Consider the following 23,239-nt stretch of genomic DNA (forward strand, 5'->3'; position numbering starts at 1 on the left):
ATGACCTCCGAGGTCCCTTCCAACACTGTTAATTTGTTATCTATAAAGTCCCAAGTTGGCTACTCTATTGCACTAGGCTGAACTTAGGCACTTTGGCTGAATTCATACTAAAGCTCATGGACTACACTTATCTGGACAATATCCCAAATTAGATTGGTTGCAAACCTTGCAGCAGCATTTATACAATAGCTGAAATTGAATACTTTGAACTTTCATTTGTTTTATCTTGTTTTAGGAGTTTATTGATTAGTTCACTAACAAAGTTAAGTATTTTTGTAAAGGCAACCTCTCATTTAAAGAAAGTTGTGTGTCAAGCTTGCGTTCAGACCAGAGCACAATTGGCAAGTTTAGTGGTGTGGGAACCCATAAAACATTTCATCTCAATTCTAAAAGTAGGTTACACGCGGTGATGGGATCCAGCCAGTTCGCACCACTTCGAGAGCACCGGTTGTTAACTTTCTGAGCACTTTGGTGAACTGGTTGTTGGAAGAAATCACTAGGGCAGAGAACCGATTGTTAAATTATTTGAATCCCGCCACTGGTTACAGGTATGCAATGGTTTTGTTATTATGAGGGAGAATGGATAAGCATAGTTGGAGGGAAATAGAAATAGAGAGATGCAAATATTCTCTGGGTACTTTCCGTCTTCCAGTCACTTGAAGTGAACTCTCAGTTACTTCCAAAAATCAAATTAAAATACAAACTATCCAGAGAAATTAGAAATTCTTACGCTTCCTGATGATAATGTAGTAAAGCAAAAGTTTCTTCCTATGGAAAAGAAATCTTTTGAGAAACTATAAGGTAGGGTTGAGCCCAACATTAAATTGCATGTTTCCTAGGTCTGTTCTTATTTAATTTAATATTAGTTAGTCCACAGCTCTTACCATGATTTTGACAGAGTCCATCAGCAACAAATTCAGGTTCGGTTTTTGAGCAGATCTTGGCAAACACTGGGAGTTGCTTCTTTTGACCTGATCCTTGACCTTCTGTTATTGTCATAATTGGGGGTGGCCTTGTGATACTGTCTTTGTGGGGCACAGATCCAAAAACATTGTTTTGCAATAGATCCTTGATGAGCTTGGTTTCTTCAGTCACCAACTTGCTGTCCAGAGTTTTTGTAGCCTCAACACGTTTGAGTGGGAGCTGAGCCAAGAGCTTGGCAATTTGAGTGTTGGAAGCCATTGTATTGTTTCCACTTTCTGTGCTTTTGTTATTCTTATGGATTAATTTTGCAGGGAGTAAAATGCCTGTGACAGTAGACTTGGTGGACAACTGGACATCACAAATAGACTTCAACTTCACATCTCTTTTGTTTCCAGTGAGTGCCCTATAGACATTGTCCATTGTATCCTTCTCATCGGAAGCCTGGTCCCCATCAGAAAGCATGAGTAGCTGCTTGCTATTTGGAGCCTTTACTGAAGCAACAGGGGGCACTTTCTCATCTTCAGATCTTTGCATTTCTATCTCTGTTGCATTTTCTTGGGTAAGACTCAAATATTCTTGCTCAACCAGCTGAGATATTTCATCTTTGCAAATGCTAGTTTCCAAAGATCTAAGTGAAAGAAAAAGAACACATTTATATAGAATTGATTTATTAAGGACTTTCTCCTCATCTTTCCACAGTTTGAACTCACTTGCTAATTCAATTTAAACAATATAACATGTCAATAAATAAATAAATTAGATAAGGGAATGGCTGTAGCTCAATACCAGAGTATATGGTTTTCATGCAAAAACTATCAGATCTTAGCCTCGGGAATTTCCAGATGCTGCTGGGAATAGCATCTTCTAAGAAATAAGTGAAGACCATGTTGGGTGGAAAAATGGTCAGATTTGGTATAAAGCAGCTGCCCAAAAATTTTAAAAAATAAAGATAAAAACAGAAATGAAACACCACCACCCCCACTACCAGAACAACAAAGCAAATCTTTTTGAGAATTGATTTTGCTGAGCAATAGTATTACAGTATTATATTCTGTACAGAAGCCCCAAAACAAAATTGTTTCTTTGATATACATCTAAAAAGTTAGTATCACCTTTTACTGGACTATTCCTGAAATCACAAATGAAGAATCTTTTCGCACATCACATTTAAGTTGGTGCCTGAATTAACACATTCTCAGGGTTTGCCCAGTCTTATGTTGTGTTGCAAAATAGAACACATTTATGTATTTATCAGGTGTTTGGACCAGTGGGGGGGATTCAAACATTTTTACTACTAGTTTTGTGTGCATGGCTTGGTAGGTGTGCCATGGCTTGGTGGGCATGGCAAGGGAAGGACACTGTAAAATCCCCATTCCCACCCCATTCCAGGGGAAGGATACTATAAAATCTCCATTCTCTCCCCACTCCTGGGGGAAGGATATTGCAAAAACCCAATTTCCTCCCAATCAGCTGGGACTAGGGAGGCAGAGAATAGATGGGGGTGGGGCCAGTCAGAGGTGGCATTTTCCAGTTCTCCGAACTACTCAAAATTTCCGCTACCGATTCTCCAGAACTGGTCAGAACTGGTCAGAACCTGCTGAATACCACTTCTGGTTTGAACTACCTATCTCCCTCAGTTCATGCTGAACATGCTCAGGTTATCACCAAAAATCCTGTTAGCCAAGATTGTAAGTAACTTGGTTGAGCACAGTATGTAAACGATGAGATTTGTAACCGATCTTCTTAAGAGTGTTCTCTTAAGAGAACCCAGTTAAATTGTCAGCTGGCTAAATTAATAAAATAATTCAGCCAGAGTGGTAGGAAATGGTATCTGTGTGGGCAATGGAATTACACTGCATTCTCTGTCTCTTTCCTTGAGCTCTGGATCATACATTCCTGCTATATATATATTTTCCTCTGAGTAAAATCACCTTTTAGTTAAAGTGGACACATCCATGAAACTTTCTGAGATCACAAGAAAACCTATTGATTTTCACCTTCCCAATCTTTTCTGGAATCCTGGGCTTGTCTGTCTTCCATGTTGTCTGCAATGTATCTCTGGAACCTTCTGGAGGTCTCCCATTTTAGTACTTACCAGAATAATCCTTCTTAGCACTCTCCAACAATTGTGGTTGCCTAGGTACTGCCTCCCAGCTGGGCATTTCCCCCTCTTAATTCATGTTTAAAAAATTACAGTTTGATGGAAATCTTGAGAGAGGCTGGAAGCTACCGAAAATTTGCATGGGCAAAAAAGGCTCCTTGTTGCAAAGATTAAACTTCAGCTGATTAGAAATTGAGTTAAATGATGTGGCCTGGAGACATGACTAAATGCTTTATTTTGCATATTCATTCTGTGTTTGCTGATAACTTCTGAATGGGTACTTAATGTGTCATACAGAAACATTTGGGAGAATATCCCAGGGTCCAAAAATGAATATGAAGAACTTAAAAGAATTTGCCTAAGGAAGGAATCCCATGACTTAGAAGGAAAGCAGGACACAATTGGCCTTTCTGAATCTTCAAAAATTATAAATTGAGGGTTTCCCCCAAAAAATTTACATTGGGTAAGGCAAAATTATCCAATAATTGTCCAAGGACAGAACTTCCTTAACAGTAGTACAGTTACTTAAAAACGTTCACTTCCATCTTCACTCTGCCTCTGAGATTTAATACAAATGTGAAAAGCCAAAGAGGCTGCAGATAACTGGACAAAATATTGTTCCATGAAAGATAAGACATTCATAATCCTACTTTGCAACCAATTAAGGGAGAAACTTATCAATTTCTCTGAAATGGTCTTTGAAATGAGAAAACTAGTTTCTCTTTCATTAAAATCAAATAGGACTTAGTAAAAAAAGGGTGTGTGTGTGTGTCTGTCTATTACTTTGGATATGACCGGAGGAATAAGAGAAATAATTGTTGAATTACATTGAAATACAGTAAATCAGGTGGAAAGAAGAAGAATCTGTTGAAACATAGTTCCTAGTCACCATCACCAGTAATTTCACATCATTTTGGGTTTGTAATTAATCCTTGTACCTGGCTAACATAGATCCTCTCACCCATCTCCTCCCACTTATGACTGCAGGGCTGTAACTTTGTTGCTTGTATCCTTATGATTTATATTGATATTGTTTCCTGATTGTTTATTTGTACCCTATGACTATCATTAAATGTTGTACCTTATGATTCTTGATGAATGTATCTTGGTTTTTTTATGTACACAAAGCTTATGCACCAAAGACAAATTCCTTGTGCGTCCAATCAATTCTATCCTATCCTATCCTATCCTATCCTATCCTATCCTATTCTATTCTAGAGGGAGAAAGATGGGAGCACCTGGAAATTATTCCAGGACTGCAGGCTAGACTGGGAAGTTGAAAAACTAACCTGGAAGTAGGCAGTTGTCAACAATTGCTGTTAAGAACATTATTTGGATATGTCTATAAAGCCACCAGGGGTCAAACTCAAGTTCAAGTTGTCTTTTCTGTATCTTAACTTCTAAATTACTTGAAACAATTCAAGCATTCTTTGTAGTCACCAAAAATCAGAGTCGGTTCCCACTAGACTTTTCACCAAAATGTCATGAATTAAAGGATAAACAGTCATAATTTATTTTGATTTGCTACCGTGATTGCTAATTCTAGAAGTTGAAATGATACCTTCTGGACAAATTTTATGCTGGAGTTAAGTGGTGAAGGATTTTCAATTTTTTTATTATTTCCCTGAATTTACTTTACTGTAAATTCCAATTATTACTTGTGCATATATCAAACATACGCAGTACAGCTCAGATTACATCCAGAAAGAGGAGACATTTGAGAATAAAACCAAGTGAATTACTCTAGAAAATGAAGCCAAACACAACAGAAAAGAGCTAACCAAGTGTTCACGGTCGGTAATTAATCTTTTAGTTGTAAGCATTTTGAGAAACCTGGAAGTCTTAGTAAGGATTTATAGAATGCTACCATCTGGCAACACAAACAAGTATTTGCCCCAAAATGCCAATCCAGCTTGATCACACACTGTCAATTGCCGTTACCCAGCAGAACTTTTGTTAAAATTTTACTTATTTTATGATAAGCTCTGAAGACAGAACAGCTGGTATTATAGCACCCACTGCATAAGTACTTATCTATATATATAAATATCATGCCAGATTTCTTAGTAAACTGCATATTATTTCATTATCTCTAATTATGGCACCACTATGTCATTAAAGCAGCCTTTATTAGTTTGTAAAATTGAACAGATTTTTTTGTTCATTTTCATTCAAATAACTCTACAAAATGAGACAAGCAAATTATTCTGTTATTTTTCCATATCTTATAAAGTGTACACATTGGAATACATGCTTGATCATCAAAAGAAATAAAAGGCTCTGCTCCACCCCTAAATTACCGCAGTTGCTCTTAACTGACCCAGATACTTCTTTTACCTCTAGATCTGAAGACTAGGACCTGACGAATTGCTGACTTAGTGCTTAACTTCAGATTCCCCTACCTTTTGTAGAGATGCTTATAAAGAAATCATGTACAGAAGTAAAACTTTTATCTCTCAGCCACTCATGCAAGTACCCAAAGTTCATTTTGACTTGATTATTATATGTCAACCTAAGTAGCCTTCTCCTCTTTTACAGGTCACTGTTTTATGAAAGGTATATATATATATGCTTTCTTCACTTCCACTAAAACACAGTGTGCTGATGTCAAGACAACACAGTAGTGAATTTTTCACGGGGAGAGAGCAACACAGGTGAGTGACTCCATATTCCTTGCAATGTCTGACTGTTTGTTTTTATTAGCAGTGATGACATTCTGTTCTTCCTTCATGGAGTTCAAGGTGAACCTCCCTTGCTTTATCATTATAACTGTCTTGTGGATTTTCCCCAAGATGCAAGCTCTTCATCTCAAACTGCTTTCTGAGTGTTCCAATGTTGGAAGTGAAAAAGATGACAACTATAAAACATTTTTTTTAATTTTTTGCATGGCAGAATTTTCTTCTTGTAATAGTCTCCCCGTGGAGATTGATCCTGATAACTTGCATGTTATGCTTATAATTATTTTGGCGACCAAATCATTTGAATTAAGTGTTTACAGAAGGGACAGTCAGATTGTCCTGGCTGGGGAAGACAATTTCTATTGTTCTCTTGGTATGGCCTAAACTAAGGCATGAAGGGGAAAATATGATGACATTACATGAATGGGTTGTGTTATATTATATATGGTTTAGGGTAATTGGAAGTGTGTGTTTTTATAAAAGCCTGTTATAATGCCTTGGTAAGGCCACACTTGGAATACTGCATTCAGTTTTGGTCGCCACGATGTAGAAAAGATGTGGAGACTCTAGAACAGTGGTTCTCAAACTGTGGATTGGGACCCTTTTGGGGGTCGAACGACCCTTTCACAGGGGTCGCCTAAGACCATTGGAAAACACATATTTTCGGTGGTCTTAGGAACCGAGACACCAATTTTATGGTTGGGGGTCACCACAACATGAGGAACTGTATTAAAGGGTCACCGCATTGGGAAGGTTGAGAACCACTGCTCTAGAAAGAGTGCAGAGAAGAGCAACAAAGAGGATTAGGGGACTGGAGGCTAAAGCATATGAATAACGGTTGCAGGAACTGGGTATGTCTAGTTTAATGAAAAGAAGGACTAGGGGAGAAATGATAGCAGTGTTCCAATATCTCAGGGGCTGCCACAATGAAGAGGGAGTCAAGCTATTCTCCAAGGCACCTGAGGGTAGAACAAGAAGCAATGGGTGGAAACTAATCAAGGAGAGAAGCAACTTAGAACTGAGGAGAAATTTCCTGGCAGTTAGAACAATTAATCAGTGGAACAGCTTGCCTCCAGAAGTTGTGAATGCCCCAACACTGGAAGTCTTTAAGAAGATGTTGGATAGCCATCTGTCTGAAACTGTATAAGGTTTCCTGCCTAGACAGGGGGTTGGACTAGAAGACGTCCAAGATCCCTTCCAATTCTGCTATTGTATTGTATTAAATAGTTTGCCTGGTTTTCAGCTTTCCTGCCCCAAATTGGCAGGAAATCATATGTCTATTTTTAGCATTTGTTAACAGATTTTGGCAGTGCAATTTCCATCAGCTACAAAAAAAGAGAGAGAGGTTCTGGGGGCAAGTGTAGCCTGGAGGTTGCCCAACTATGTTCTACAGCAGAATCAGAGATGAGTTGGAAAAGTCAGCCAGCAGGTGGTAGAGTTTTAGCTCTGCTTGATAGGACAGAAACTACAAGCCAATATTTTGTGTTAAATGGACAAATAGTTCAATTCTGTGCAATGGAGGCATATCTCTTTCTAAAGCTTTTAGTAGTTTAAAGCTTTCATGATTTTGCATTTTAAATTATTTGCCCATATTATAATTGACTTTGGAAACGATTGATTTGAACTCAGAAAGTATAGTTTGTCAACTTCGAAATGGATTGGGCCTGTCACAGCCATTTTCTCAGTTTCTCACCTTGACACGCTTTGGAGTTCTGGAATGTCAAACCAGACATCAACAACTTACTATCTCATGGAAACCAAGGTCATCCCAACAGGTGCTGGCCAGAGACTGGAAGAGGTTACCAAGGAGATGCCAGAACACCTAGCTGGACAAAGTGACCTATGACAAGGAGGGAGGGAGTTGTCTAATTATACTGAAAGCATAGGAAATAGCCAGAACTGGTTTTGCATTTCAAATGTGCCTAAAATGGTACATTATTTGAGAAATCTGAAAGTCCCAGAGTTGCTGGATTGGTTGGGTTCATTACTTGGAACTTTGATATACTGTAGTTACTATTAGGGCTGTGCAAAGCACTCATAGGGAGGTGCTTTGCAAAGCAACTTAACATGAGTGAAGATCCATCTCCTTGAACATAAAAGCAGTTGAGGCTTTTGGAAGAAATCCTTGGGAGAGAAGTTTGTTGAAGTTAGTATCTGTTTCTAGCTGGCTTTAGGAGATATGATTATTGTAGAGAAACATTTGGGTTTCCTTCTACACAGAGGTTTTCTCCTCCTCTCTGGTGTAAACAAAAGTTTCCTTGATGTAATAAGGTCACTGCTAAAGGGGAGTTCTACTGTCCCTTTGGAAATTTATTTGTGTCAGAAATTAAAAACAAGACAAGAACTAAAAACTGAAGGACTAGATACAGACTGGTGCCATATATACAGATACAGACTAGGTATAAGAAAGACTGAGAAACAGGTGGATTTTACAAAGAAACAAAAGAAGTAGACAAAATTTTAGAGGGGACTGAAGAAAAACTGATCAAAAAAATATACCATTATCTATTACGATTTGAAATGGAAGAAGAAGAAGTGAAAGAGATCATGATACTGTGGGCTACAAACTTTGGATACAGCATAGAATTAGCAAAATAGGAAAGCCTCTGGGAAATAAATTACAAGTTAACAATGGCAACAGCATACAGGGAAAACTTATACAAAATGTTCTACAGATGGCACCTACCACCAGCAAGAATAGCAAGAATGTTTCTGGAATGTTCACCTAAGTGCTGGAAATGTAACCAAGCACATGGAACTTTTTATCATATGTGGTGGACTTGTATAACTGCAAAAAAAAATGGATAAAATAAAAATAAAAAAAAGTGGCTGGAAGACATAATTACACAACCAATAAAATTAAAACCGGAACTATTCTTATTAGGAATAATCTCAGGGAACTATGAGGAAAAAAAATCAAATATCTAATACTGCATGTAATAACGCCAGCAAGAATCCCATACGCACAAAACTGGAAAAACAAAAATACACCAACAGCAGAAAACATGATTTAAAAAGTACGCCGAAATGGACAGACTCACAAAGGAAATAAAAGACAAAGAGGAATCCGAGTACCATTCCATATGGAATTTATGGTACAAATGATTAGAGGAAAGATGCAAAAAATAAGAAAGCAATAAAGGGAGGAAAAAAGATTAAGAGATCAGAAAATAAACACAAAACCGCAGAATTAACAAGAGGGGAAAATATAAGATATTGCATATAACACAAAAGAATAATAGGCACACAGCCAGTACCTCAGCCACACAGGATGTTACGAAACAGCCAACTAATCTGCAAAAATCAACTCCATCAACTAATCAAGATGTTACAACACATCCAACCAATCCACTTACAGCACTCCGGACACCCCTACCAATATTTATAGAAAGACGGCAGCTCCGATCATGCTTTGCTCACACAAGCACGAAGCCGAAGGCATCAGCCTGAAGATGGCGAGTAGGACCTCGTCGAAATGTCGCCAAGATACTCTCAATCTTACAAGGGAAAAGACCCGAATATGCCAAGACCTGCACACACACACACACACACACACACACACACACACACACACATGTACACGTACACATATATATGTATGGATAAAAGAGGTATAATGGATATCTAAATGTTGCAAAGATTATATGAATGTTTATTAAAATTTTAAAAAAGGAAAAAAGGAAACCTCTTTGGTCAACTTGAATGTTCTTGAAGCTCAAACTCTATGAGATGCAAAACTGTTTTTTGCTGATTGTTATTAACTATTGCTTGTTATTGTGGGATATGTTTGACAGATATAAGAAGGTGAGAAATAAAGTTTCACTTGGAAGCAAAACTAAATAATAACTTATTGAGGGAGACACAGTGGGAGGACGCAACCTGACTATAGCAAGGAAAGAAGGGCAGCCTGTTGGCTAGCTTCTTTTTCATGAAAATTGGACTTTATCTAGAAAAGTCTAGATTACAATGAAGAATGATAGATCTCCTAACCTAAAGATCCTGTTTTTAACCAGGAGAATCCAGGGACTTCATCTATCTCCCAAAATTTAAATCCTGCATGAAAGTGCTAAGCTGATATGTAGCATTTAACTATATTTTAACTATATTTTATCCTGATTGGAATTTCTACTTTTATTCTTTTAAAGATATTTATTTGCTGGGATTTTAATGCTTTAATACTGGAAGCTGCCCAGAGTCATTTGCTATGAAATGGGTAGCAAATAAATTCAATAAATAAATAAGTTATAAATCCTAGCTAAGAGAAGAATGGGAATCAACCTTTCCTGTTCTGTCCACTGACATACTACATGATGCAATGGGCAAAGGCTAGACAAAGTAATATAGTCTCTGGTAAATCTCACAGTCTAGAAGACCCTCTGCCAATCTGCCAATATTGAGTATTTGCTACTGAGTTTGAGTAACCACACAAGTGCAAGGATATTGTTAGTAGTTTGCCTTGCTGCCCTACTTTGGATATCTTGATAGATGAGGTATAGTATAGTATAGTATAGTATAGTATAGTATAGTATAGTATAGTATAGTATAGTATAGTATCACTACACTACACTACACTACACTACACTACACTACACTACACTACAGCCTTTATTGTCATTGTACATCATGTATACAAGGAAAATGGTTTTAGCTTCACTGGTGCAATCCATGACAAGAAATACAAACAACATAAATAGTATAAAGAATAATCCCTATGCAAGTAATTAGAAAAAGCAAAAGAAACAGAAAGAAGAAGAAAAACTAGCCATAGTATGTGAAGTGATTGTGGTTGTATTTAAGAGTCTGACAGCCCAAGGATAGAAACTATTTTTAAACCTTTTTGTTCAGCTAGCTATGCTTCGATGTCTTCTGCCCAATGGTAGAAGTGTGAAGAGACACTGGCCAGGGTTGGAAACTAGATGGGGGAATGCAATTCTCTTAATTTCTGATACCTCCTAGGTGCGTTTTGTTGCTATTCTGTAGCATAGAAGCCATCTCAACTATTCATATCTTGATTCACACCTTTCTTCCACATTGCCAAAAGTATTGAGTAGGCAGAAAGCAGGGCATGCAGTAAGTTCCATAATCAGACTCTTGTGCTTCTTCAAAGGTTGTTCTAGTTTATGTAGGTTTACACTTTACTACACTTTGTAACTCTATACTTTGCAAGGCCAATGAAGTGTAGACTTTGCACACATTCAGGTAAAGCTTTTGAAGTAGTTTACCAAATACTATAACATTTTTTCATTCATGCCAAAAGGCTTCGCAAAGCAGCTTCTTTTCACAAACCCATCCTGAATTGTCTTTCCCTGACTTAACTTGCGTTCTGCAAAGTAGCTGGATTTTTCTTGAAATTGCAAAGAAAATGTTGTTTTTTAAAGAATTTTATTGGTTTTTAAACATTTATGGGAAAAGGTAAAGGGGTACATAGAAAATTTTGGCAGCTCCCACGCTAGTGGTAGAAATCCCTCCAAATCTCACAATTTTTATAATATTAAAAACAACATATAAAAGATAAGCAAAAAACAGAATCTTATTCTACATTGTATCAACCATGTGTTCAATCATTTTTCCTTTGTCACTTTCTAGTATATCAACAATTACAAATATTTCAAATACTTTTATTTTTGTGACCTGAGCCTTTTCAATATTGCTCGTTCCTCGCTGTCCCCAGGTGGAGCCACAGCCCCCCCTCTCCTTCATATCTTGTACCTTGCTACCCTTTTCACTACCTTCCCTGTGTTCGTCCTCTAGAAGAGAGAAATGTTTTTTAATGAAGGCTTCAGCCTCCTGCACTGTATTAATTCTAATGCTATTTCCCTCCCAAAAGATCAACATTCCCTCTGGCAATAACCATCTAAACCAAACTCCTTTATTGTATAATTTCTTTGATAAGGAGGAATACTTCCTCCTTCTTTCTCTTATCTTTTTCGGAATTTGCTTAAGAATGGTGATTTCTTCATCTTTATATTTTAGTGGTCCCTCCCTTTGGGCCCCAAGCACCTCATCCCTTGTGGTCCTCCTGAGAAATTTAACATGTACCTCCCTTGGAACATTATGACTTCTAGCATATGCTGAATTAATCCTGTAAACCAGATCCATATCCCACCACAACTGTTCTTTGTCTCTCTTAATATATTCTGCTAAAATTGTACTCATAATATCCTTAAGGTCTTCATTTTCTGTCTCTGGTAGGTTCTGGAATCTGAGAAGAAAGGACATTCTTTCAAATTCTATTTTTGCCATGAAGTTTTCCAACTCTACATTTCCCTTCTGAACTGCTTTAACCTCCTCCCCTAGCCCAGCCGTCCCCTCCTCCAACACCATAATTCTGTTTGTTTTCTGAAATATGATGTTGAACACCTTTGAGTTCATCTTTAAGATCTGTCACCTCTTTTTTCAACTCATTTGAAAACTCCAGACCCTTCTTCTTGTAACAATGAAGTAATTTTCATTTGCTGCATGCTTGGACTGGAGGTGGCAGACGCGGGAGCCGAAAATGACTTGCCCATTGGTGGTTTCTTAGGCCCATTTGTCTAAGTTCAGAGATGTATATAAGTCTTTTACAAAGAAAATGGTGTCAGCGGATTGCGCAGCTGTGCTGGTCCAAGGAGGCAGGCAAATCTGAAAGCGAAGAGTTAATTCTCCTTCACCGTTCCAAAACACCAAGGCACACCAGAAAGGGGAAAGTCAAATAATCAAAGTCCAGGTAGACCACGTAACAGGAGAGGTCCCGGTCTCCCTCAGAGAGGGTAACAAAACAATACCAGAGGGTTTTTTTTCCGAAGGTAGTTTCAAAAGGCAGACTTCATTTGCAAGTGCAAAAACAAAGATGCAAGGGAGCCATCTTAGGTCCTCCTTTCACAGGGAGAAGAACGGAGGTCTCCATAAAGTTTTTTTTTCAAAAGACAGCTCAGCAATCATCTCTTGCAATTGTGATAGCCATCTTTCTCACATAGTTAGTTCAAGTGACGAGTCAGCCTTTGTTCTCTCTCCATTCCAATATAGAGAGAGATAGTTCAAATGCCGCTTAATTCGAGGGGGGGTAAAGAGAAAAAAATACCCCCCTCTAATCTTCAGTTTCAAATAAATTGAACATGAACTTACAGTAGTCTGCTGCTTATCCTTTAATGACGATTAAGGAGATCAGGATGGCTCCCCCACCATCAGCATTCAGCCGCTCTTCCTTGGATAAACTCCTTCCTCCCAGAGCCCATTAGGCGAAAGGGCGGACAGCCGAAGCTGTCCCAACACCCCCCCCTCTGCTCCCTGGCTCCTAGGGGAGGCTGAAAACACCCCCACCAGCTGCCGCCGCTTCTGGGGGTTTCAGCAAGCCGCCCTTCGGCAGGAGACCCCTCCAAGGCCCCCTGTGCTCCTTACGGAGCCAACCGAGGAGACGAGCAGCGGACAGCACGTCCGTCGCCAGCAGGAACCGGAAGTGATCTCCAAAATTGCAAACAAAATGTTAAAGTTAGATATTACTTTATTCAGACCTGATGAAGAAGAAGAAATGAACTACCATGCTGTCCGTAGCTTGAAGGGGGTAAACAAAGAAAAGAAATCTCAGTTATCATCCAGTGAGGAATGAGATTAAATTTAATTTGATAAAATGAAAAGGATTCTTATTTTCTCGTTTTTCGTTTTTCTGACCTTAGAAGCATAAGTATACATTGTAGATGCCCTCAATTCATTATGGTTTCTCTAAAGGGCACATCAAGATCCTAGCCCACGCTTTCCTACCAAATATAGAAAGTGTCCCTACAATTGTCATCTGTAGTAGCATTTAGGGCCAAGATTATACCTTGTGCCCTTTTGCTTAATCTAGTGGTCTTTAATTATTTCAACATATTGACTTATGCAAATGATCTGCTTCAAGTTCAATTTGAAAGAACTTTGGAATTTTTTGAACAAATAAATATTTGTTTTCTTAGCTCAAGGTATTTTCTGTTGCTTAGTGTGGGATTTTTTCCTCAGTTTTCCTCATTTACAAAGGGATGAAATGTAAGAAATGCTTTCATCTATTTCTGTGTTGAAACGTCCTATTTTTTAACATTAGGAATAGTTTCTAGTTACTTTTTTTCTCCCCTCGCTGTTTCTGAAAGTAATGTTTTCTTCATGGGTCAGTGTATTGTGGGAACAGTCATGGATGATAAACCAGGAGCCTCAATCTGATATCACCACAAATGCCACATGCTTAGATTACTTCATTAGCCTGAGGTGTGAAATGCTGAAGCCATTTTCTACATTGGTAGAAATGTCTTCAGCAAGTTGAAAGCAAAGAATATCACAGCATGCCATTAGACATAAATGTAAACATTTAAAACCCATTTATTATGAAACAAACAGTTCATTTCGGCCACAAATTTGACAGCAGTTTTCATTAACTGGAAATATTTGGCTTTATTATTGTGTTTATATGTAATGATATATTCTAGAAAACCTATCCCACTAAGAGCTGCCCAAATGTTACTTTTCTTTTTCTTCTCTATCCTTTCTGAGCAGATCTTCCTTCCTTCCTTCCTTCCTTCCTTCCTTCCTTCCTTCCTTCCCTCCCTCCCTCCCTCCCTCCCTCCCTCCCAGCTGACCAGAACCTGAGAAATAAGCCAAGCTAGGTCAAGATAAGGTATTAGCCATGATGTTCTTCCTCCTGGAGTGCTTCCTTTCCTGTTTTTCTATGTGGTGCTTAGAGTGCTGGCTTTACGGAACAATGTAATAATAATATTATAATAATGATAGTGTAATAGCTCCCACAAAGTATTGTTTCAGGCTAAAAGAAATGACCTGTTAGACCATGAGTTTGAGACTTCTATGATAACCCTGTGGTATATTTATTTTGAGCATGGTGTGTTCCATGAACACAGAAATTCTCTTAGGTTAAATTGGGTTTAGAACTCAGCAATATTGTATTAACTCAGTTGAGAATTAAAATAGGATGGGTAGACGTAGGGACAAGCACAGGCTGTGCAAAAGTTCAGTTCAAAACTTCACTTATAGAATGATTCAGGTGAACCTACATATTGAGTTGACTCAGGCTGAATAATGAAACTGAATCAAAGATTTTCTATCTTCCCAATGACTCAATAGATTTTTATGCATCTTTAGATAAAGATAAATGACATACAATTTATTCCTTGCAATGGGAGGTATGCATGATTAATACTGACTTTATGATTCTTGTTCCTGATCCCTGTGTCTCATCTACTGGATCAACATTAATGGATTTTGATTGGATGGGGTGGCCCCTTCCCTTGGATTGTATTTTCTTTCTTGTTACTGCCTTGGGCCAGTAACAAAAGCTGAAAAAATCAAATAAGAGAGAAAAAGCTCTTGATAAATGCCTCCGCTATATTTATTTCTCCCCAAAAGTTTCAGCAAGGGACAGTTTGAAATCTGATGAGAAGATGAAAAGGCATGATCAATTAAGCCAGAGAACTAAATGAGCAATTTCCTCAAATTTTCTAAAGGAAATTAAAAACAGACAAATACTAGTTTTTCGAGGAAAGGACTCTACCCTTAATGGTATATTTAATGAAAAGCTCTCTGGGAAATATTCCCTTGGGATTTCTTTCCTTAGGTTTCAATGATGAAAAGAAAGTGTGAAAAGGTTACAAATGGATGGAAAGAAAGAGGAGGGTACAGCCAGGCATGAGAGTGTACAAGAAAAGATAGGCCATACATACATATCATTTGCCTTTTTTGTACCTAAAATGCAAGGAACATCTTCCAACCAATGGGGGGAGGATACTTTCACCAGCTAGCAGCTGTTTTCTAATATATTTGTGCTTGGATGGGGCAGAATGAAGGAATAATATAGGATTAGGAATTTTTCATTTACTTTTTCAGCCACAAAATTATAGTTTTTGCTTCTTTCTGTTTCAAAGCAAGACAAATTGCATTACACTTTTAAAAAGAGTGAAAGAGGCTGCTCATGAACTAATAGCTGTAGATTGCTCAAAAGTGCTTTGAACAATTTGTTTCTATTGTAGTGGAATTAAGTGACAAGCAATGGGCAATTTCTGGAATTGAAATTAGTTCTCAATCTAGATGGCTGTAATTGGAATTTGGGATTGGTTCATACTGAAGCTACTTGAAATTTGGGCTAAAAATTATCTGATGATGTACATCATAACTTCTGGACCAGTTTTTAGGATTCTCCAAACATATCCACTGCCATTAGGTATAAGCAAGTGATTTTTCATCATTTGATGTCATATCAGAACTACATAGTCTTGGCTAATGCTTTGAATTGTACCACCAAATACAAGACTGCCACAAACTCTACTGTGGCGTATCTTCACAGTCTTAGTAAGTGTAGGCAAGATTTTTACAAAGCCCATCTTAATGTTCTTCCTTTTTATTTTATCCTTTTACTGTTTATTGTCAGAAACGTCTTAGTAGCACTAGGGAGGTGGAAAATTTGCCCATATTTTGCCTATTTTATGATATTCTGAGGCATGCTTTGATCTTCCCCCTTATTCCCAAATTTGAAGACCAGATAAATTGTAGATACATTATTTTTTGAGAGATTCTTCAGTTACATTTCAGATTGCAAAATATTCTAACAAGCAATACAGTTCTGCAAAAGTTACTCTTAGATGTATCGCCTTATTGTTACACAATACTTTTGGAGAATAGTTTTCAGTAGCACGTTTTTTCCTTTATTTGTAATGCTGATCCATGTAATATAGGAGAAATAATATCACATCAGTGTTCCAGAGCTAGTAGAAAAGTGAGCATCAACAAATGTTTTATGAATCTAAGGGAGTGCAGTATTTTTCCTCCTGCCACTGTCCAACACATTTTTAGACCTTTCAGTTTTTCCCCAAAAAATAAATCAACAGAGGGATATTACAATAACAATTACATGCATGCTATTCAGGCACTGAAATATATTTTCATCTTGAAATATTTCAACTTTGAAACAGCTGTTTCAATTGTTTTGGATTCAAAACAAAACACATATTAACCTCAAAACAAAGCACATCAGTGTGAAATAATGCTTAGTTATTTCAAATGGCATCATTCTAAATGTCTCAATCATAAAAAAAAACAATCTGAAAATAGGTCATTTTAACCTCCAAATGGCATTTTTAAATTACCTGAAAATTGTATAGTCTGAAATTTGATTTTGAGCTTAGAAGTCAGTCAGCTTCCATGACTAAGAATGGACTTGAATCTAGGTTTCCCCATTCCTAGTCTATTACTTCATCACTATTCCACATTAGCTCTCTTTGGACTATTCTGATGTTTCTTTTGTGTGTGTGTGTGTGTGTGTGTGTGTGTGTGTGTGTGTGTGTGTGTGTATGTATGTATGTATGTAGTTTGTGCTGATAAATAAATAAATAAAATAAATAAATAAATATATACATACATTATATTTATATAGCATTTTGATGTTTATTGAAATAATCAATAATTGTATATTGAGGATGTAAATTGACATAGGAAGAAAAATAGATTTTAGATATTAAAATCATGCCTTTATTGTGTTCATAAATAATTCAAGGCAGAAGCATATGTATTTCTCCTTCCTCCTCCTATATTATCTCCACAATAACAATCCTGTGATGGAATGGGAAAACTTGTAATAGCCAACTCATCTTGGCTATTTTGCCATGACCATCTCATGGCAGCCAACTCGCTGTGGGGCAACTTACTGCTGGACAATCCCATGGAGGATAACTCAACACATGTTGTGGTCCATCAGCTACCAGCAGAGCTAGCTGCAGAGTCAGATGAGGAGGAGGGGAAGCTTGGGCTGGCTTCAGAGCCCTTGGAAGTCTCTGATAAGTAAACGGCATCAGACACCGAGGCAGAGCCGGGGCCTTCCGGCCTCCCCCAGGTAGAGAAGCAGCTGTCTTTGGAGCCTGAGTTGAGTGAGGGGGGGAAACAGATGGGGCCCATCCTAGATGTGTAGAAAGGAAAGGAGAGCAAAGGAAAGCAATAAGTCGGCTCTCAGGGAAAAGCAGACATAGGCGCTAACCAGCCCCTCCCTGTCTAAATAGTAGGGGTTTGGGGGTAGCTGGTTGTCACAGACAACTGTTTCTTTTCCATACATAGAAACAATTCAGATTCCTTGGGCAGAACCATGTTGTTCTGACCTAGGCTTCCCCAAAAAGCACGAGGCAGAGTCCTGGTCCCGACAAAACCCCTTTTATTAAACGAATGTGAATTCCACTCATTCACACTCAGCAAGACCTGGCAGTCTTTCAAAGGAATATTTATGACTACAGACCTTATCTATCTTGGAAAGCTGCCATGTAAATATTTACCAGATGAGGTGCTGTGCAAGGAAAGACTGGGCACAGAGTCTCTGAGATACATGGACAGATCTTCACACTCCTGAAATGAATCTAACGAATGAATGAATTGTTTCCTGCAAAAGCCCCCTCCCCTTTCACTCCTCTTTTATTTCCTATGGGAGGGGCCAATCACCTTCCACCTGTGACTTTACTCCCATGTTGACCCTGATTTCTGAGTTGTTCTTTTCTTTTGGCAGCTCTGCACATGCACACACTGGGAACAGGCTCCAGTTGTTCCTCTGCCTCATGGCTGTCTAGCTCTGTAGGCACCTGATTCCTGCCAGATGGCCTTGGCCCCGTCTCTGCCTCCAATGCAGAGCCCTCGTCCAAGCCTTCCCCAAAAATGGAAATAATGTAGACAAAACAGTGGTGAATAACATTTATCACTTTGAGTTATCCTGCATGGATTGTCCCACAGTGGGTTGTCAAGATGGCCATGTGAGATGGCAACAAGATGGCCATGTGAGATGGTTGTGCCAGGTTAGCTGTGGTGAGATGGCTGCAGTGAGATGATCATGCCAACTTGGCTGTGGCAAAATGACCTTGGCAATTTGGCTGCGGTGAGAAAGCAATGGCAAGTTGGCCATGGTGGGTTGTCCGAACCCATCCTGTGGAGTGAGTTGAGCAAGGGAGGAGGTGTGCCCCAAAGTCACTGAACCAATTTTTACACCTACAACAGGACTACAATTCACCATCTCCTGGTGATTGGCCCAAAGTCCCCCAGCTGGCTTTCATGTCTCAGCTGGGACTGGAACTCACAGTCTCCTGTGGTTGGCCAAAGCCACCCAAGTGGAATAGAACTCAGAACTGCCTTACATATGGAAAAATATTAGCACTGCATTTTCTGCTTTTGTGACTACAATAGCAGCTTGGCAGAACAGAAATATTTCTCATTTTGACCTGAAGTTGGCAGGAATTGGACTGAGGAACTTGAACAAGGAACGTAGATCCTCTTCCCCTAAGCTGCGAATGTTTCAGACTTCGCTTGCATTATTGCTTGTTGCATTCATATTTTATCGTTTCTCCAATATGTTGAGAATAACATGCATATTCCTGGCCTCTAGAGAATTAAGCAGGTTCACCTGAGGCAGATGGCTATGATTTCATTTTGCTAAACAGCTACACAGTTTTTGAATTATTCAGTTCTGCTTTTAGATAAGCTGATGGCAGCTGCTGCCAAAGGAGCAGCATCTCTAATCATTAGGGTTAGGGGAAAAATTTGTTTGGGTCACTTTTCAATATAAATGTTAGACTTTCTGAGCTAATGTACAAAGTGGAATGCAAATGTCTTCATTTTTCACACTTCTCCAAATTCTGTGGTGCAATGCTTTCATTAAAAAAATATAAAGTGCACACATTATGGGAAAGGTCTGTGAAAGTCCAATAATAAGAGCAAATTGCTTGGAAAAAATGTGCATATTAGAGAAGAAGTCATTCAAGAATGCATTTTCATGACGACTTTTAAAAAAAATACAAGCTGGTGTGGAAAGGGGAAAAACATATTTAAACACTGTCCCAAAGGTGCTTCCCCCCCCCAAAAGGCTACTTCTTGTTTTTTCTTTGAAAATATCCAGCTTCTTATCCAAGAAGCTTCTTCAGTTCTAACTGAATGGTGGGGAATGAATGAAGAAGCTTCTTGGATGAGAAGCTGAACATTTTCAAAGTAAAAAGAAAGAAAGAAAGTCCAATTGCTTTTGGAGGAAAAACAAATAATCAATTATCATTGGAATAATCAATGACAGAGACGCTCCATAAACATACAAACCTACATGCAAACACTGTATAGGTAGGAAGTGCAATAAACGATTCCCCTAATTCCATGGTATGGTATGCCAAAATGAAATAACAATTACCAAACTGAAAGTCTTATAAGCATCCATTTCAAAATGTTACCTAGCTGGAAAACAACATACACATATCTTTGAGCAAGTTCCATAACAATGATTGTGTGGAAAAACACCTACAGTATATTATCTGGTTCCACAAGGAAATGCAAATATGTATGTGTTTCCATGTAATACAGAATGTTGATAAACAAAGTAACACAAGCATCATTTAAAAATTGATTGATACATTTTTAGTCATGTTGTTACCACAATCTATACTCCTAAACATACTTAACTAATCTATATCAGTAGCTAAAAGGTACAACTTAAATTAAATATGAAGAGGAAAGCTCAATATAATTTTGTTGCTGTTTTATTTTCGTCATTTTAATGATCATCAGTATTTCCACAATGCTTTTCCTATTAAGGGGAAGTCTCAAAAACATTTGTAAAATATATTTGGACATATTTTATCAATTCCCATACCTTGAGAAACTTATATGCAGGTCAAGAAGCAACAGTGAGAACTGGACATGGACCCACTGATTGGTTCAAAATTGGGAAAGGAGTCTGGCAAGACTGTATACTGTCACCCTGCCTATTTAACTTATATGCAGAGCACATCAAGAGAAAGGTGGGGCTAAATGAATCACAAGTTGGAATTAAGATTGCCAGGAGAAATATCAACAACCTCAGGTAAGCAGAAGATACCACTCTAATGGCAGGAAGTGAAGAGGAACTAAAGAGCCTCTTAATGCGGGTCAAGGAGGAGAGTGCAAAAGTTGGTTTGAAACTCAACATTAAGAAAACTAAGATCATGGCATCCGGCCCTCTCAATTCCTAGCAAATAGATGGGAAGAAATGGAGGTAGTGACAGATTTTATTTTCCTGGGCTCCAAGATCACCGCAGATGGGGACTGCAGCCAAGAAATTAAAAGAAGCTTGCTCCTGGGGAGGAAAACTATGGCTAATCTAGACAGCATACTAAAAAGTAGAGACATCAACCTGCCAACAAAAGTGTGTACAGTCAAGGCTATGGTTTTCCCAGTTGCAATGTAAGGCTGTGAAAGTTGGACCATAAGAAAGGCTGAATGCCAAAGAATTGAGGCCTTTGGACTCTGGTGCTGGAGAAGAGTCTTCTCCAGCACCAGAGTCCAAAGGCCTCAATTCTACGAGTCCCTTGGACTGCAAGATGATCAAACCGATCAGTCTTCGAGGAGATCAGCCCTGACTGCTCTTTAGATGGCCAGATCCTGAAGAGGAAACTCAATTACTTTGGCCACCTAGGGAGAATAAAGGACTCACTGGAGAAGAGCCTCATGCTGGGAAAGATTGAAGGCAAAAGAAGAAGGGGACGATAGAGAATGAGGTGGCTGGATGGAGTCACCTAAGCAGCAGGCGTGAGCTTAAATGGACTCCAGGGGATGGTAGAGGACAGGAAGGCCTGAAGTAACATTGTCCATGGGGTTGCAATGGGTCGGACATAACTTCACAACTAACAACAACAAATATATTAGAATATATGCAATGTTGCACCCTATTGTTCTTAATAAACTGCCTAATCTATGCAATTCCCTAATGCTTAGATGTTCATATTCAATGGTAGATAAATGTGTTTTGGGAGTCAGAAATTGCATCATAAGAATCTGGAAATCATTAAAGGAAAGTACAATTTATTTCAGATATGGACTTAGAAATAATTTAATATATTCTTTACATCAAAACAGTATTAAACTCTCCTCAAATTCTAGCCTATCTGTGCTTGGGTAAAACAGCAAGTTCTATGTTTGCCCACTCCAAGACTGATTTAGTTTCTTTGGCATTAAGGTAGAAGATCTGATAGGCCATTTCCTCCTCCTAGATAGTAAAAATGTACAGCAGAAATGATTTAACAATTCATTGCCCAATCAATTGTCCAAGACAGTTGACTGATTCTACTGAAGTGTACATCACACATATATTTTCTCTGAGCAAAACTATTAATGTTCAACATCCTGTTTAGCAGGCTAACTCCACCTGTTTTTGTTTAATTGCTCACTTACAAATTATTCATACTATTTTTTGCTTGAAGATTTTGCTCAAAAATATCCATTTTGTTGGAACTTTGACAAACATTTCTGCCTATCTCCTCAGATATTCCTTGTAATGCTCCTCTATAAGTTTCATTTCATTTTCCTCTATGAAAGCCTTGTTTTGCTTCTTTTTTAATTTAAGAGCTGTTGCTGATGCATCCTCTAGCTGCCTGCATAATCTCAGACATGGATTTATGTTAACATGAGCCTATAAACTGCTGTGAAAGCATTTGCAAGTTGTGTGGAATGTACATTACATTAGAAGAGACAGAAAATTTGTAATTTTTTTTAAAAAAATCTTATTCATTGTCCTTTTCGATCCTTTCCATTAGTAAAATACATTGGTTTTCCCGTGATTCCAAAGGAAAATTAAATCAAAACTATCAACCTGAATTGAGCACACACACACACACACACAGACGTACGTGCAGTGACCCCCCCCCCCAGGGTTAGGAAAAAGTTGGGGAAATAAATTCTCTACTACTCATTTGATTGTTGGGGGATTTATTGGTAGAGGGATTGCAGAAGCTATTCAAATGCTAAAGAATGAAAGATGTATGAGATGCTTCTCTTTTAAACAAGAAACCATTCTCAGTATATCAGAATTGCCTATAAATTCGATGGCCTATTTATTTTCCCTATATTTTCTTGAGCGGTGTTTAATGTTATTTTTATTTTATTCATTCTAAAAGCATTCTCCCACTTTCCATTAAAAGTAATCTCCAAATGACATACAATAGAACAGAATCAATAAAATGGTAAAAAAAAAAGTCACACTACTTAAAGCCTTAAAAAAAATAGCATCATAAAAACAAGAGCAATTTACTTAAATGACCAAGAAACATACGGTCAAACAATAGCTTGGTCAAATAAATAGCTTTGTAGCTGACACTAAAAGCTAAGAAGATTCCACATCAACTGTAACTGAACAGGGAGATTATTTTACAGTTGGGGCACCTTTATCAAGATCATTCTCTATCTGGGTGTGAATGTTTGTTAAGAAAGTATTTCTTCTCGGTGGGTAGGCAAGAGAAAAAGTGATTGTGAAATATTCAGGGTCTAAGCTATGTGTTCTGATTTATCCCATCTGCTGTTTATCATTATTAAGGTCCTGAAAAAGCTTTACCTGCATTCTAAATGAAATTATAATATTGGATTGTTTACAATATGGTATTTTTTTATCCCACCATTATTATTTTTAAATAGCTCAAGGAGACAAATATAGCTTATACGCTTTCCTCTTCCTATTTTTTCTGATTGGTCCAATGTCCCAGCTTTCATGTCTATGGCAGAACTAGAACTCACCGTCTCATTATTGGCTTAATGTCACCCAGCCAGT

At 38.1% G+C, this 23,239-nt stretch overlaps 1 protein-coding gene across 1 annotated transcript in view; it reads right to left on the reverse strand.

Moving 5' to 3' along the window:
* The window catches only part of LOC309397058 (uncharacterized protein C1orf94), a 44,467-nt gene that overhangs the window by 18,742 nt on the left and 2,486 nt on the right, over nt 1–23,239 (reverse strand). The window contains exon 2 of the mRNA XM_081962752.1: nt 885–1,552. Within this exon, the coding sequence (XP_081818878.1) occupies nt 885–1,458 (574 nt within the window). The 5' untranslated portion in view covers nt 1,459–1,552. The remainder of the gene's footprint in view (nt 1–884; nt 1,553–23,239) is intronic.

Source organism: Natrix helvetica (assembly GCF_964273705.1).
Source record: "Natrix helvetica genome assembly, chromosome: 9".
Classification (NCBI taxonomy): Eukaryota; Metazoa; Chordata; class Lepidosauria; order Squamata; family Natricidae; genus Natrix; species Natrix helvetica.